Source organism: Carlito syrichta, unplaced genomic scaffold, assembly GCF_000164805.1.
Source record: "Carlito syrichta isolate Samal-C Ts95f unplaced genomic scaffold, Tarsius_syrichta-2.0.1 Scaffold305238, whole genome shotgun sequence".
Classification (NCBI taxonomy): domain Eukaryota; kingdom Metazoa; phylum Chordata; class Mammalia; order Primates; family Tarsiidae; genus Carlito; species Carlito syrichta.
Genome location: NW_007249334.1, coordinates 90,126 through 107,040, shown reverse-complemented (window position 1 = coordinate 107,040; position 16,915 = coordinate 90,126). Strand labels below are relative to the sequence as shown.

Genomic DNA, 16,915 nt, shown 5'->3' with positions numbered 1-16,915 from the left:
AATTTCAAGGTGTATTTATGTCGTTGAAGTTCGGACTCTGTAGTGTTTGAGTATCTTAGGGTAGTTGTTTTTAAGAGGACTCCATCTTACCTCCAGGCCCTGGGCTGTTGATCTTTGTAACCGTTCTTTCCTACCAAGCTTCTTTCCACCTCAAAGAACACCAGCATCTGCCAATGCCATTGGTTTCCGGTCACCTTGCTGTGTGACTAAAAGATACGATACATAATTTTTGCCTAGTAGTCAACTGTGATTTTATTTTGGCTTTGAGTTTCTAATACACCCGATACAAAAGAAAGCTCACCGTACACAGGTGTATTTCAGAGTGTTCTAATTTGAACAGTACGATTCTAACTCGGGAGAGCAAAATGAATCAGTCATTTGACAGCAGTTGTTAAAGAACTCTTTTCTCGTGTTTAAATCTCATGTTTAAAGTCAGTATAGTAAAACACAAAGTTGTGGTGGGATTGGAGGACCTGGCTGGTTGTGCTGGCTTGGGCAGGCCCTCAGGTCAGTGGGTGGCCTTCTTCCGTGTGGTGACTGAGGACCAAGGCACCCTCCATTTCTCAGCTCTGCCATCCCTTAGGGCCCTTTGGTCATCAGCATTCAGCCAGGTGAGGGACGAGGAGCATGGAGGTTTTCTGGTTCCTGGCACGCCTGGGAAGCTCTGGCCCATGCCCGTACCTCCCGGTCGAAAGCCCAGAGAGGGGACCGTGCCTGTGAGGCAGTGGCCCGCGAGGCGGATACCTGGGTGGGGTCAGGAAACAACAGAAAGCAAAACGCGTGTCAGTTCAGTGAACCCTTTGTTTCCTCTGTAGCAGGGGACTGTACACTTTTCTGTAAAGGAACACCTAGATATTTTAGGCTTTGTTAGGCCATAAATGGTCTCTGTCTCGCATTCTTTTTCTAAAACAGCGCTTTAAAAAATGTCGAGCCGCTCTCAACTGGCAGGCTGTCGGCTGGATTTGATCTGCTTTCAAATTCCTGTTCTTATTTCATCGCGACTGATTATCAGTCTTTTATAAATTCAGTACTGAATGGGTTTCCTTTATAAGGATAAGGCTTGGGAAATTCGTTTTTATTAGGTGGAAAATCATAACTGGATTCATAATTCAGAACTTTGACTTCATCTAGTGTGTAGACATGCATAGCTTCTCACTTGATTGGTCCTGTTTATAATTAACTGCTAGTTAATTAACTGCTAGTTAATTAACGCCACGTTGCCCAGGCTGTTCTCAAACCCTCGGGCTCAAGCAGTCCTCTCACTTCGGCCTGTCAAAGTGCTGGGATTACAGGCTTGAGCCTCTGTGCCTGGCCTCTTTTTTTTTGAGTCATAGTCTCACTCTGTCCCCACGCTGGAGTATAGTGGCATGCTCACAGCCACTGCAGCCTCAATCTGCTGGACTCAGGCGATCCTTCCACCTCAGCCTTCCAAGTAGCTGGAACTACAGGTGTGCGCCGCCATGCCCAGTTAGTTTTTGATTTATTTTAGAGTCGAGGTCTCGCCAGGTTGCCCGGGCAGGTCTCAAGCCCCTCGGCTCAGGCAGTCCTCTCGCCTGGGCCTCCCAAAGTGCTCCCAAAGTGGCTTGAGCCACCGTGCCCGGCAGTATTTTTTCTTATGCTTTTGTCTATATAGAGTTACAAACAATAAAGACTTGCTACTTTAAATAAAATCTAATTTATTTTTTATTTTTTTGAGTAGGATCTCACTGTCGCCCAGACTGGAGTGCAGTGGGCACACTCATGGCCACCGCAGCCTCTGCCTGCTGGGCTCAGGCATTCCTTCCACTTCAGCCTTCCAAATAGCTGGAACTACAGGCATGTGCCACCACGCCCAGCTAATTATTTTTATTTTTATTATAAAGATGTGGGGTACAATTCAAGGTTAGGTATACAAACATCGATTATGCAAGTTCCCTTGTTGATGAGGTGTGCCCCTCCCTCCCCTAGCAGTTTCCCTCAACTGCCAATCCCACACCCCCCCCCCTTTTAAACTATTTATTGTAGAGATGAGGTCTCACCAAATTCCCAGGCTGGTCTTGAACCCTGGGTCAGGCAGTCCTCTCACTTCCGCCTCCCAAAGTGCTGGGATGACTGGCGTGAGCCACTGTGTCCAGCCTGAGACCTAGTTTTTTTTTAAAAAGGCTTCGCACTAAATTTTTAACTGTGTTCAGTTTTCTGAGTTCAACTGGATAGAAGATTAGATTATCAGTGATTTGCGTAAGTATGTACTAACCTGGTCACGTTAGGAAGCTGTCTGGATGTGCATAGTAGCCTTTTTAGTCATAACTTTGCTAAAGTATTTAAAATAAGTAGAAAAGGAACTATTCTGTCAATCTGTAGATATCCTGGGATTAAAATGTTCTCAGTTAACTGAAAACAAAGTGGACTGACTAAATGATGAGTTTTGGGGAGGGGGCTCTCCAAAGTTATCTTGCTATTTCAGCTAAACAGCTGTCAAGCTTGTTTGTCCTTAAGGGACCAGCGTGAGTGAGTGTGGGCGTGAGTCTGACCAGGCCCACAGCTCCTGCACTCTTGCTAAATGGCACACTGTGCTGGAGATGCCCGTTGCGGTCATCGTCAACTTTGTTTTTTATTTTCAATTTTATTCTTTTAGTTGACGTTTTACACCATCACGGCTCACCACCATGGCCTCGGCCTCCTGGGCGTAGGTGATTTTTCTTTCTCAGGAGAAGCCTCCCAAGGAACTGGAATTACAGGTGCATGCCACCACACTCAGCTAATGTTTCATTTTTTTGTAGCGATGAGGTTTCGCTGTGTTGCCCAGGCTGGTCTTGAACTCCTGGGCTCTAGCAGTCCTCTCGCCTCAGCCTCCCAAAGTGCTGGGATTATAGGTGTGTACCACCACACTCACATTATAAGCTTTACTACTGTGTGTGAAGAAGAGTGGTAAACATGTACCTAAAAATTTTTTTATTTTAAAAAATTTGTGGGTAAATGAGCCACGTTACTCCAATGGAAGCACTATAGTCGACATTGACATTGTACTTTGTGCCGTCAAACAAGGGGCGACTCTGCTGTGAAGGAGTAAAAAACCAGCCCTTTTCACTTTCTTCCTTTGGAGTTGTCTTGGTTAACCTTTGGTCTTTTTTTTCTGCTTGTCAATTTTATTACAATAAAATGGTGTAAAAAAGTTCTTTGGTTTGACATTTCCCACAAATCTGGAAACCACACAAGCATGTGTGTTTAAGGTTTCTCTCCACTGACCTTTTCTGCAAACTTCTTTCCGTTAAACGGATGTCACCTCTCTCCTTATTGGTGTAGGACTTATATTAGAGGCAGGTGACTCTGGTTTCCTTCACTGGCAAATGTGTTCCATTGCCCACTCAGGCCTCCACAGGTCACCCCTGCCCACTCCTCTTGAGCAGAGAGGTCACACGTTAGCCTAGCAGTGTCGTGTGTTTGCCGTCAGTGCTGGGTGTTGTGCTTCTCCGGCGTGGTCCGTGGTGTCACTTGTGCATCATCAGTCTGATCATTGGGAGGAAAGAGACAGCGAGCCTCCTGCTGTGGCCACTGCCTCGTGCCTCCCACAGAGCTCTGTGCTGGACGTGTGTCCAGCATCAGTTCCCTTTGTGAGATGTGGTCTGGGCCAGATGGATTGTCACCGTGCCTGGCCACTTCTAATCGTGTCTTGGTCCTTTAGCTGCTGATTGATGTGAGCATGTTGCCACATTTTCTCTAAAGCATTTTTTTAAAAAAAAAACAGGGATGACTTTTACAAACCTCTTTCTTATTTTATAATATTCTTATCTGAAACTTCCCTGAAGAGCTTTTTTTTTTTTAAGCTTCCTTAAAACTCTGCCTATATTGTTTGTAACTACTGTGATCATGTACTTACAGTAAAGTCCAGCCTTTCACTCTGCCCAATGCAGTGGGTGCCTTTCTGCAGACCCTTGAGTAACCTCAGTGGTACACAGTTGGTTTCTCTTCTTTTATTCTGGACTGGCCAGTGTGACTAGTAGCGTAAACTATTTCTGCCTTCAATAATCTCTAGTTTTAAAAAATTATTTCAAGGCAGATGTTCTGGAGAGCATCAAATCGGTATATTCCTGCCTGATCTTACAATGTGGGTGGACTTAGCAAAATGTGTGCTTCTAAACATGTGCTTGACCCTTTGCAGTCTTTCTTTTACTGAGGCTGTTTTAAGTAATGTGGCTATTGATGGTTTTTCTGGTGAGAATGCTAACAGGGACACTTCACTAGGTGTGTTGCAAAGCTCCAGCTGGTAAATAGTTTTGGTTTGGGAGTTCCGTACAGCATGTGTTGCCCAACTGGTTGAGGAATTCTGCAGTGAGCATCTGTGACAGATGGGAGTGGTCTTGGGGTGGTCTTGTCCCTATTCAGGACTTTTGTGTGATGCCATCATCTTGGCGTCTATTCCAAAAGTGACTTGAGGTTGTTGCGTCCTGACCGCCTTCAGATTATACAGGAAGCCCTCTGTTTTATGTTGCCATTTCTGACAAATCAGTACCTTCTTTAGCTCTGTAACTTGAAGAAACAAACTGTTTTCTCTGTTGAGGAAGCACGAGCATGATGTTCAGGAAAGGATATGTATGTGGTATTGTGGAGTGATTGTTTTAAGTTTGATTGTCAATTGTTTTTCCTAGTAAACTGAAGAGAATCAATACTCTTAGTTCCTCAAGAATTAGGGTCCAGTTTTTGGTTTCTTTGTTAAGAACAGCATAGATTTTAATCAATTTATTACTTCAGGCTTTTGTCTATGAAAGTGTTGTCAGTGGCTAAGAGTGCTAGTCTGCAGTGATTATTTAATTCTTTAGTATTCTGAAGAGTTCTAGATAACTAGGCCTTGTTAACTTTTCGTTTGTGGCTGAAGATATTAGTCTGTGTAAGAATGTGTTCTTCACCCTTAAGAAAAGGGCTATCTTCTCCCTTTCCCAGCATTACATTTTTAACAAAGTGTGGATGAATTACTTTTGCAGGTTAAAATCATCCCCAGTTTCAGCTTTGAGCATTTTCCATTCAAAATTTTTATTAATAAAAATATTTTCTTTTCTGAGAAGGAAAAAATCCTACCAGTGTTACTCATGAAGTATTTTGTAGGTTCAGTATGAAACGTACGTACTTCTGTGAGCCACGCTGGCATTTTAGACTGTAAAACTGATGGAAAGTTTGAATTACAGAAAACTAACGCGTGAAGTTGAAATGTTACGAACTACTCTCTGCGTTTTGTTTAGACCAGCATGTTTTGGAAATTTGATCTTCACTCATCATCCCACATAGACACACTTCTAGAGAGAGAAGATGTAACACTGAAGGAGTTAATGGATGAGGAAGATGTGTTGCAGGAGTGTAAAGCTCAGAACCGCAAACTCATAGAGTTCCTGTTGAAAGCAGAATGTCTTGAAGATTTAGTCTCATTCATTATAGAAGAACCACCTCAAGACATGGATGAAAAGATCAGATACAAGTAAGAAAATTCAATCTTCTCTTTTGGGTGGGGCTCCAGTGAAGAGGGGGCAGGGATTACAGTTCTTGTTGTTCAAGGACTTTGTTGCTGCTGTCGCTGTTCACAGGTTAAGATGTTTGATCATGACGGGCTCAGGGGAGCATGAGATCCATTCTAGAATGAAGTCCAGTGGGCCGCAGGAGTTTAAAATGAGTGTTCTGAGATTCACTCGGCAGGTTTTGTGGTAGAGCAGTGTGCTTTATAAACAGTGATGATAAGCTTCTTGAAATAGTAAGACGATTCAGGTAAGTATTTGCTCTCCTTCGCAAACAAGAAGATAGAGGTTATGTGACTACTCAAGAGCTTGCAGCAAATCTGAACCAGAACTTGGGTGTAGAGGAACATGGCTGATCCTGAAAATCCTGCCCTTTTGTTAACTGGCGATAAGGGCGTGAGTCTTGGGGAACATGAGCATAGCGAAGTGCTAGCAGGTGGCGCCATGGACCACAGTGGTGGACTTACCTCCTCATCTCTAGCCTAAGCTGCTCACCACAGAAGGACAGTGCAGCGGGAACCCTTTCTTCCGCTGCTGGCCAACCCCTGCAGGTTCTCTGAGCACTGAGCACTCTGTAGGCATGTGAACTAGTGGGGTTTCAGTTCCTTTCTTTCTCATATCCCACTCTCTTGGCTGTTCTCTGACCCAGAAAATAGAACAGTTTCAGGAACACAAATTAATTGATGATGCAGTAAGTAGGCTTAATGGCGTAGGAAGAATTCATGGCTTTTGGTAGTCTCCCTTTCCCCCCTTCTCCCCCAGTTTGACCCTCTTTTCAGACATCTTTTCATTTCTCTTGGGGAGAGAGATGCTGTCAGGCAAATAATACTTGCTAATGCTTTCAAGTTGCAGGTGGCTTGGATCTTCAAGGGTGCCATGTCCTTTGCCAGCCAGTAAGATGGGCAGCTGGCATTCAGTGGCAGTCTTCTCTCAGAAGAGTGCCTTTAACAAGGAGAAAGGAACCCTGGCAGCAGCGATACTAGCGTGCTCTCATCCCTGAAAACATAGAGCCCCACCCTTCGGAGTCCCTCCACAGGGCACCACAGTGAACCAGCACAGGAGTGGGTGCCACTTGACGTGGGCTTTCCCTCGTTGGAGGGGCTGTGGTGTGGGTCCGAGAGCACGGGTTTTGGATCAGGCCCCTGGGAGGAGTGTAGCCCTCTTCTGAGCTGTGAGAACTCGGACAGCTAGCTTACCCTTCTTGGGTGTCTGCTCACATAATGGTGAAGATAATTTCTTAGCTGAGGAAGAGTATGCACGCCTGCCTGAAAGTGCTTACCTTTCCAAAAAGAAGCGGGAGTTACCCCCACTCCCAGCAAGCAACACAGCCTGGCAGGTGGATGATGTTGCTTTGCCAGCATGTTTTGCCCTTGAGGTTGTGAGAGCAGATGGGCCTCTCTTGAACCCGCAGCCTTCTCAGGGCGTCGTTTTGAAGGAGCACAACTTAGTTGGATGGAGCCGCGCCCCAGCTGGGTGTAGCATGCATTGCTGCATGAGTGCAGGAGGGTTTCTGAGGTGGGATCCAAAAGGGGCGAGGGTTGCGGTTGACTGTGGTCATCTTAGGGCGTTTATGTTAGGGTTATGCAGCTTGGGGAAGGAGGAGTGAGTGCCATGTTGGGTAAACTGGAGTAAAAGGTGCTCATTGTTTGTCAGAGAAGGCCTTGGAGAAGGAAGGACAAAGCGAGGGCTCAGAGACCTCATGAAGGAGGTGCCGGGCGGTCGGCACCGTGCAGGGAAGAGGGGTTGCCGGGGGGGTACTCGGGAGGCAGCACCCAGGCAGAGAGAGCAGCCGGTGTAGAGCCCCAGGGTCCCAGTGCCTGTGCGTGCTTGGTATACCCCAAGAACAGCCGACAGCCAGGGAGTGGCAACATCGTGAATGGGGAGAACGGGAGCAGGGGGCGCAGGCGTGGGGCCAGAGCAGCTTTGGGGGCGCCCCCGGGCCTGGCAGGCTCGGGCAGAGTTGTGGCTTCCCTTGAGGGACCCGGAATCATCAGAGAGCTGCGAGCCGGATGTGCTGTGGCCTGGCTTTGTTCTCCAGGGTGGCATTGCCTGCTCTGGCTGTAGACCACGGGAGGTCAGGGAGGAGGCTGCGGTGGATAGCAGAGAAAGACAGGAGCTCGGGGAACCCAGCTGGAAGCAGCCGGAGCCCCTCCCGGGTGTGGCGGGGGGAGGGGAGTCGGGGGGCCCTCGAGGCCTCTGGCCTGGGCAGCCGAGAGGATGGAGTGGCTCGTGGCCGGGAGGAGGAGAGGCAGGTCTTGGGACGGCCGGCGGTGGGACTTGGCCCTGCTGCGCGTGAGATGCTGTCCCGCGCCAGGTGGGGATGAGGGGCAGCAGCGGGCGGGCAGAGACCCAGGCGCCCAGGGGCCACCCGTGGTGCGGCGAGGCCTCAGAGGCCAGCCACGGGGACAGCCAGCCGAGAAAGGAGCCTGGCAGGCTGCTCCCCTGAAAGCCGAGAGAAGATGGGCTTCGGGAGGTTGGTGGGGGCCGGGGGCCATGGCTCAGGGGCTGCCACTCACAGGAAACCACCGGGCTCGCATCGGGAGATCTGGCCATTGGTGCAGGTTCTTTGGAGCTCGTTGGCTGAGCCAGAATGCCTTTGAGGAGGCGTTGCAGCAAGCTGAAACAACTCGAGGAATTTCCTGCCACAGAGGGCAGAGAGAACGTGGTAGGTTGAGGCAGGGGTGGACTCGGGGGAGGTGTGGGATTGCATTCTTTTTTTCCTAACCGGAAGAAATGGCGGTTTGTTCCTCTGCTGGTGAGAATGGTGCGGTGCAGAGCACAGGCAGGTGGTGTGTGAGGCGGGCCTCGGGGTGCGCTGGGCTGGGGTGGGTGCAGGTAGGTGGGAGGGAGTGCTGCCGAACACACAGGGAGCCCCCCGGGAGCAGCGTCAGCTCTGTGGGGGGAGGGGTGGGTCCAGGCCAGGGTGCAGCAGGACCGGCTTCTCTTCTGATGGCCTCTGTGACCTCGGGACAGAGGAAGAGAGGCCAGGGTGTGCCTGGGGCAGGGGCCTCCCCCAGGGTTGGGGTACAGGGCAACTCTGGGTGCCTGAGCATCTCGTAGACTGGGAGGAAGTGGGGGCAGGCACAGCCCAGCCTGGCGGAACCAGGACTCGAGTCGCCATCTTGTGCCTGCCCCTTGTGTCTGCTTCTGAGTAGATTGTGCCTCTATGTCCCCACTGAAGGGAAGGGACTTGGAAGTGTCCCCACCTTGCTCGGGGCCTTTCTACATCGAAGCATTTGGTGCCCGGTGGGTGGGCCGCTGCCCTTACCAAGCCTTTGCTTGTATGCCCCACTTTCACAAGCTGAGGACTTCTGCCTTAATGTCGCCAACCTGGAAACTGAGGCTCTGAGAGGCTAAGCACCTTGCCAGGGTTGTACAGCTTGCAAGCGGTGGGGGCAGGTGTTGAACCTAGCTGGCAGGGCTCGGATGGCTGCGCCCGGAGCTTCGGGACAATGATTACCTTCTAGGGGCTTCTGTTCTGGGGTCTGTGAGCCATGTGTTGCATGTCGGGCAAAAGACCTTAGTCAAGCCCCCACCCCAGAGCCTGCTGCTTGGTGCTGTGATCCGTGTGTCCACACACCTGCCAGGGCTGCTATCTTCCCTGTCTTACAGAGGGCCATTGGGGCCGCTTCCTGCTCCTGGCCTGCCCCCACGCCTCTTGAGTGCTGTGGCTCTCCGGGTGTTGCTGGCTACCTCTCCGAGCCAGGTGACTCCCAGCAGACAGCCATGTGTTTGCCGTGGGTGCCTCCAGGGGTGTCAGCCACTCTTTAGCCCACAGTCTTCGCCTCTGTCTTTCGTCACGCAACCGCTTTTTGCTGTTTTGTCACCTCTCTGTCTTGGTTAGCCTTTGAACTTGCCACTCTTGATGACTAGTTGGGATTCTGGGTCCCAGCTGTCCCCCAGGGAGGCGAGAAGACAATAAGAGCAGAGAAATAAACTGTGGGGTCAGAGCGAGTGTCTTTGGGCTGGGCCTTGGAGTCTCCGTTGTCTGTTGAAAAACAAACTAGAAAGATTGCGGTGAAGGAAGTGAGTGGGGAAGGTGGATCTGCTGTTTTCAGAGATTGAGCGTCTGGTTAGCCAAGGAAAGCATACTGTAGGAGCGCGGGTGTCTCTAAAGCTGTGGGTCTGGAGGCGAGCTGGTGGCCACCTCCAAGAGCACATGTGTGTTGCTTTCTGTGGGCCTGTGTCCTCCAGGAGGAAGAGCGTGGTGACGCCTGACAGTGGGCTGGCTTCGTGGCTGTGCTGATCTCCAGAAGGCTAGTGAGGAGAGCACACTTATTTTGTATAAAGCTTCCCACCTGGGTCGCCCAGGTCGATGTCCTATTCTTCCCTAAGGATAGTTCTTTCCTTACACTGTAGCACAGACTGGATGAACACCGATAAGCCCCTTAAACAACTCTGTAGTCCCGTTAGCAGCCCACCTAAAACAGGGTGCCTCGATGAGTTACAGATGCCGGGCAGAGTGCAGTTTCCCAGGTGCCGTTGTCCCCCCACCTGTCGAGTTGGCTGCTGATGGCTGTGGCCGGGGCAGTACCTCGGGTCCCACACCTTGCAGCATGGCCTCCCCTGGCTTTTGAGTCCAAAGGTTCTCTAGTTTCTTTGGGGAAAATGTATTATTATCAAAGCTTGGTTTAATACAATTTTTTAGACAACGTTTGAGATTTATTTTAATTCAGAGGTTGGACAAGGTAGATGGAAATGATCTTCTGATTCCCAAGAGATGACTGTTGTTTCCACACAATTTAGGAAGCCTTTTTGATTTGTGTTTTGCTTTTTGTAATTAAACTGTTAACGTAGATGATGATGTCCATGTCCTGGTCTTCTAGGTATCCAAATATATCCTGTGAGTTGCTCACTTCCGATGTCTCCCAGATGAATGATAGACTGGGGGAAGACGAGTCCTTGCTTATGAAATTATATAGCTTCCTCATGAACGATTCCCCTTTGAACCCACTGCTTGCCAGTTTCTTCAGCAAGGTGCTAAGTATTCTTATCAGCAGAAAACCAGAACAGGTAAATATTGTTTTCCAAGAGGTAAGTATTAGGGCCGATCATCGCGATGAGATGATCCCCTGGCCATGTTGTTGCTTTGGTCTTCTGAGTTTGCCTTCGATTTGGGTTCTGTAAGAGAATATATTTTAAGCCTTAATGATCCTAAGTTCTCGATGACTTACACTGACTTATACCTTAATGAATATTCCCTAACTTGGCATATTCTTTCCTAAGTGCCTCGGATCTCACCTGATTTGTTAGCATTCTTTGATTTCCTCTTTGGACAAGTGCTGTGAAGCATGAGAATATTGGCACCTGTTTGTCACGATAGGCCTGTGGCACCTAGCTAAGCAGTTGAACTTGAGTGAGTTAGTGACTCTGGCTACCAAACTGTTACTTTGTTTTGTTTTTCCAGTGATCACAAAGGAAGCTTAAACACCAACAAGCTTTCTTACAAATGCAGTTGGTGATTGGTTTGTACAAATGTGATTCTGTTTTGGTCTACTCAAGGATAATTTTTTTTTTTTGAATCAGAGTCTCACTCCATCACCCAGGCTGGAGTGCAGTGGTGCGATCACTGCAGCCTTAAACTCCTAGGCTCAGTTAACCCTCCCACCTTAGTCTCCCGAGTAACTGAGACTGCAGGCATACACCACCATGCCTGGCTAATTTTTTTTATTTCTTGTAGCAACAGGGTCTCACTGTGTTGCGCAGGCTGGTCTTGCAGTCCTCCCTCCTTGGCCTCCCAAAGTGTTGGGATTATGGGCGTGAGACCTGTTCCTGGCCTTGTTTTGATTCTAGTCAATACTTAAATGTCTGGCTTGAGACACCTGTTGTGCACATGTGTAATTCTGTGCTCCAAGTAGTGCTTGACAAAAATGCATGCCTACCATGTGTGCAGTGACCCCTGAGTAGGTCCCTGAGCCAGTGGCATCAGCATCACCTGAGAGTTTGGTCGAAGCGCAGTCCCACCCCAGGCCTGCTGACTCGGAGACTCTAGGAGTGGGGCGCAGCAATCTGGGTCTTTAGCAAGGCGTCCGGCTGACTCTGCTGCCTGCTGAAACTTGAGAACAGTGGTTTTCAAGTGGATGTTGTTGTGAAAAGAGTTATAGTCCTTTTATGGAAATAAAAGAACACCTAGAGCCTCAGATGCTCAAGTACAAACTCTAGCAGACCTGCCAGGATTGCAGCAGTTGAGGGTGTGAGGACATGGGGTGAAAGTAGTCAAACTAGTCAGGCCTGGCATCCTTAATGGGAGAATCCAGGCTCTGGGCAACTGGAGCTATTTGGGGCCCAGAATGTCCTGTCCTGTGTTAAGGGACTGTGGATACATGTTTGTTTTTGTTTGTTTGTTTGTTTGTTTTTTTTGAGAAAGTGATGTCAGTCTTTCTTACGCTTAATTGAGATGGATAGCCTTTCTCTGTGTATTAGGAATAAGATTATTTCCTTTGGTTAATAATCCCCAAATTTCAACTCCTCTAAGATGAATTGTCTCTTTTTTCTGTCTTCTGATTCGAAGTTCAAGTGCTGCTGGCTTTTTAGGACGTGGAAGCCATCTCAACTCCATAGTGACACCATTCAGGGGGTGTGTGTGGCGTTACTGAGAATTTCGACTTTGCTGGGCTTTTCCTCCTCATTTCTGTGCTGTCGGGACCCAGTTTGCACGCCATGACCTTCAGTGTGCATCTGACACAGAGGGAGAATACACCACTACTTTCCGGGGCTTTGAGCGTTTGTGTTGGGCCTCTGGGCCAGACAGATGATCTAGGAATGCTGGCACGGCCCAGGTAGACATGGGGCCGAGAGCACATCGGCCTGTTGCTCCTGGACTTCTCCACCCAGGACTCTGGGAGTGACAGCAAGAGGCCTCCATGCGATAATATTAGTTAGGATTTATGCTGCCACAAGTAATGACAAAAACTCAGACTCGGCCGGCTTCACCGATAAAGACGCGTTTGCTTGCGGGACAGTAGGTCCATTTGAAGCGCATCTTCAGTGTTGTTGCACGATTCAGCACCTCAGCAGCTTCATCGTGGTGCGGGGCCTTGCTGTCCACAGCACTCGTGGGGTGTGTGCCTTCAGGCTCCGGAGCCGGTGGTTCCGCCCCTTTTGTGGAAATAAAAGAACACCTAGAGCCTCAGATGCTCAAGTACAAACTCTAGCAGACCTGCCAGGATTGCAGCAATCAAGGGTGTGAGGATATGGGTGAAAGTGGCCAAACTAGTCAGGCCTGGCATCCTTCATGAGAGAATCCAGGCTCTGAGCAGCCCATTCTTGTGAAGCATTTTGGTCACATGGGACTTTTTTCCCCTCTTCTTTCTTCTGGTCCTTTTCGAATGACGGGTCTCAGCTGCGAGTGGCTGATTGTCTAGAGAAGCAGGGTGTGATGGGAGGCCTCTGTTCACACCTGACCATAGCAAGCAGTTGTCGGTGTCACCTCGGCTGTTCGGTGACTTCTGTGAGATCATGGAAAGATGGTGGCTTCTGTGGCTTCCACGTCCAGGTGAAAATCCAGCACAGCCCCTTTTTAGCTCTGGAAGATACCTAACCTGTCTGAGCCTTGGTTTCCTCATCTGTAACCTTGAGTTACCCAATCCCCACCTCCCGGGCCTTTTGAAAAACTTCCATGGGTCCTGTTACAGCAGCTGCCACGTTGTTTCTGGGCCTCCTGGACAGTTTTGGGATTGATGACACAGGCACATGGACGAAAGCAGAGGACATGCAGGCTGCACGGGATAGAGCCGCCCCCTCTTCCCCAGTGCAGAAGCGCCCTGGGGACAGAGTGCTCATTCTCTTAGGCTTTCCTGTCCCTCGGTGTGGCTCTCAGCCTCTGTAGAGACCAGCCACTGCTCTGTGTTAATCTCATCCGGAGAATTGCTCAGGTCAAATTCAAAGGTGATGTTCATGTAACCATGTGAGGGAGTTAACTTTGACTCAAGTAGAAATCTTTGTTTTGAATTTTTTTCTCATATGTGCTAGAGTATAACTAGGATTTTGAGTATTAGGCATTTCGTGCAAAGTTGAATATATTTGCTTTATGTCCATAACCTACAAAGTGTTACCTTTTGATCTTTTTAGACACACTAAATTTTTGGTCCCCGTTCCTTGAAAATTAATAATGCAAGTGAATAGGAATAAAAGATTCTGGTTCACTGTGTTTGTGTTAGGGGCAGTCTACGGAAGATTCTTCCTGCCGGGTCTTGACTATTGTCACTGTCAGCCAGGCCTTTCTGTTGGGCGTCTTATTGCTAAGGTTCCTCAGTCTAAAGTGGTGCTGGGATTTGGTGGGTGGGTTCGGGATGGAAAGCATCTCACATTTATAGCTATGTGTCTTTCTGTGTCTGGTATGTTCCCTAGATTGTGGATTTCTTAAAGAAGAAACGTGACTTTGTAGACCTCGTCATAAAGCACATAGGAACTTCCGCCATCATGGACTTGTTGCTCAGGCTTCTGACGTGTATCGAGCCTCCACAGCCCAGGCAAGACGTGCTGAATGTGAGTAGAACTCTGACCGGGCAGGGGGCTGGTGGGGAGCCCCCCAGGCTGCTGCCTGCGGGAGCAACCACCTGGGGGGAAGGAGGGGTTGCTGTAGCAGGGGAGAGAGCCATACTTTGCAGGTCCGGGATTCGGGACAGTCACATCCCCAAGGTGTGTGGGGTGTTTCTTGGGAGTGTTTTTTCCCTCTTTGCTGGTTTTCTGTGAGGGTGGCGAGGCAGAGCAGGTTGAGGATTTGTCTTAAAGCTGTCTGGTGGTAAGAACAGAAATGAGCGGGTGGGGAGCTCAGAGTCTCGTCTGAGTATGCTGTGGGTGGCCACACCCTGCAGGGCTGTCTCCAGGTCGTCCTTCCTCTTTCGTCCTTCCTCTTCCTCCGGGGATCCAAGCTCCAGGCGACTTTTGTCCTCATGGGTGCCTAGGAGTGTGAGGCTAGAGGATGAGCAGGGCTTTCTTTGAAAGGACTCATTTTACGATTCAGACAAATGGTGTCTTTTAGGGTATGTGCCCCTCGGGTAGTTGTTGTAGTTGGAATTGGGGAAGGGGCATGAATCACCTGAAATAGGGTTTCTCCTGGGCTCTCGGCTGTGTCCTCTTCTTGTTTCCTGTCTCGTCCTTTCTCCCTTTTCCCTCTTAATGAGCTTTCCAGAACTGTTCCCCGGTCCCTTCTGTCTTTCCTGCTTACCCTGGAATGGTAGTACTTACTCATTTCTTTGGAAACACGTTTTGTTGAAAATGCCTATTTTTACCAGAGACCTATAGGACAGAGGACAGACGGGAGGGCCTGTGAGAAGGAAGGGCTGTCTGGTGGTGCCAGGAAAGGGCATGTTCTTCTGAGAGGGATGGGTGTGCCGGGTGGACATTTGTGTGATGGGGTCAGGGTGGCTTTGCCACTGACCGAGACACTGAGATTCTTGTGAATAAGCCAGCTCAGCACACCTAGCAGATGTCCTGGAACTTGGCTGTGGGCAGGGGTCTTAAGTTGGGACGCCTGGTTCCTTTTCCCAAAAGAAGTTGAGGATTCAGGGAAGACTGTCGAGAACAAGCAGAGGAGGGTTATCTTTGTATTGGGATTGTTATGAGGGGAACTTTGTTCAGGTTTGCTGAAAGTAATTTGATCCTTTGGTCACTTCTGGATTAAATTTTCGGGTCCATTTCCAAAGGAGTCGATTTGTATATGGAGAGAGTTCATGAAGGCATGGGCTGGAGAAGATACTTGGAAGCTCTAAGCATCTTTCTTTGTATTTAGGGGTCCCATTGGGGGGATTAGTCCAAAAAGTGGGCTTGGAATGTGGGTGCTGTGAATAACTCTGGAGATAGTAGGGGTCCAGGCCCGCCTTGTTCTCCACCAGGACAGTTGCATGGTTTCTCCCTGCCCATGGGTGTTTACCGTCCTCTGTTGCAGGACGTTGTTACTCTAAGTGTGGTCCCAGACAGCATTTGTGGGCTTGTTAGGAATCCATCACCTCAAGTCTCACTCCTGGCTTCCTAATCAGAATCTGCCTTTCAACAAGATTGCTGAGGATTTGTGTGCACATTTTAAAAAGTATCTTAAAATGTGGGTTGGGCCTCTACCTCTGTGGTGCTGCCTGACAGCTCTACGCTTTGCTTCAGTGGGCGTGCTTCCCCAGGAGAAGTTCTTGTGGAACTAACATTAAGCCAGCTGATTTTTTCTTATTCTAATGCCCTTCATTTTCGTTCACTGTAGTGTTTCATACGTAGATTACAAAGAGATTGCCACAGTTGTGATTGTAGCTCTTGGCCAGCACAAGAAAGGGCAGATAACCCTGCTTCTGTGATTCCCCTGCCCCCACGTTTCCTGCAGTGGGTTTGTTTTTGTCGTCTAAAAGCCCCTTTTGCCCATCTTTTGCTTTTCTTAGTCCAGAAACTTGATACTAAATATCGCTCTTCTTTCTACAGCAAACATCAGAGCAAACGTCTCTTACAGAAAATGTGCACATCCCATCATCTTCCTTAGTCTTTCGCCCTCGCTTCTTACTAACCAGAGTACAGACCCTTTCAGTGCTGAATGTCTGGGAGTTACCCCATGATTAAGGACAATATGAATATTGTAATTTGGGGAGTTGGGTACTATTGACCAGTTAAAATAATATATTCACTGGCATTTTTCTTGGGGGACTTTTAATTTTCTGTAGTGTTCAAAGTCCAGAGAAACCCGTAACATTCTACTTAAAATGTGATGGATATTTCCAAGTATGTTAATCTTCATTGGGGCTTGAACAGGAGCCACTCATTGCTATGATTGCTTCTACAATGTGTTTTACAGTGGTTAAATGAGGAGAGAATTATCCAGAGGCTTGTGGAAATAGTCCATCCATCGCAAGAAGAAGATGTAAGTTCTCTTATGTGAATGTAAGCTTGATTTTAAGAAAATAAAAAGAACTGTTTATTTGAGCACAGCATACTTGTATTAGTTGTGATGATGATGAGAGAGGACAGGTGGAACAGCAGTAATCTGTTCCTGAAGTTGACGCTCTGGTAAACAACATTGCATTTTGCCAGTACCCAGAGAGTTTCTGTATCCAGGTTCAGTAGGCCCTTGTTCCAGCCCCATCTCCTTTCTGGAGCGGGACTTTCTGCTGAACCTGCCGCTTTTGTTACAGACCTGCCTCGTTCTTGCTTCTTTTCCTGTTAGAGCCATCTGTAGCCCAGTTGATGTGGCCACATGTGCATTCCTTTTATCTGGTCTGGCTAAAGCTTTGCAATCAGCATAGCAGGATGTTGGTCATCATTGAATCCCTCCAGTAATTTGGTTGTTAAGCTTCCTGGTCCTGACTTGAAGCCTTGACAGGTTTGGCCTTCGTCCCAGGTACTAAAAGATTGACCTGGTGGTAGAATTGATGCTTGTTTGGAGTTTCAGATTGAGCCCTTTGCTGAGGGGATGCCTGTCGGGGCCAGTAGGTGTGCGTGTCGCTGGAAGAGGTGGATAG

The 16,915-nt window shown here is 48.6% G+C and overlaps 1 protein-coding gene across 5 annotated transcripts in view; it reads left to right on the top strand.

The window, feature by feature from the left end:
• Window positions 1–16,915, top strand: part of PPP6R3 (protein phosphatase 6 regulatory subunit 3) — a 99,324-nt gene that overhangs the window by 14,161 nt on the left and 68,248 nt on the right. For all 5 annotated transcript variants that reach the window (XM_021714110.1, XM_021714111.1, XM_021714114.1 and 2 more), the window contains exons 2-5: window positions 5,214–5,446; window positions 10,307–10,493; window positions 13,830–13,967; window positions 16,252–16,317. In XM_021714110.1, the coding sequence (XP_021569785.1) occupies window positions 5,220–5,446; window positions 10,307–10,493; window positions 13,830–13,967; window positions 16,252–16,317 (618 nt within the window). In that variant the 5' untranslated portion in view covers window positions 5,214–5,219. The remainder of the gene's footprint in view (window positions 1–5,213; window positions 5,447–10,306; window positions 10,494–13,829; window positions 13,968–16,251; window positions 16,318–16,915) is intronic.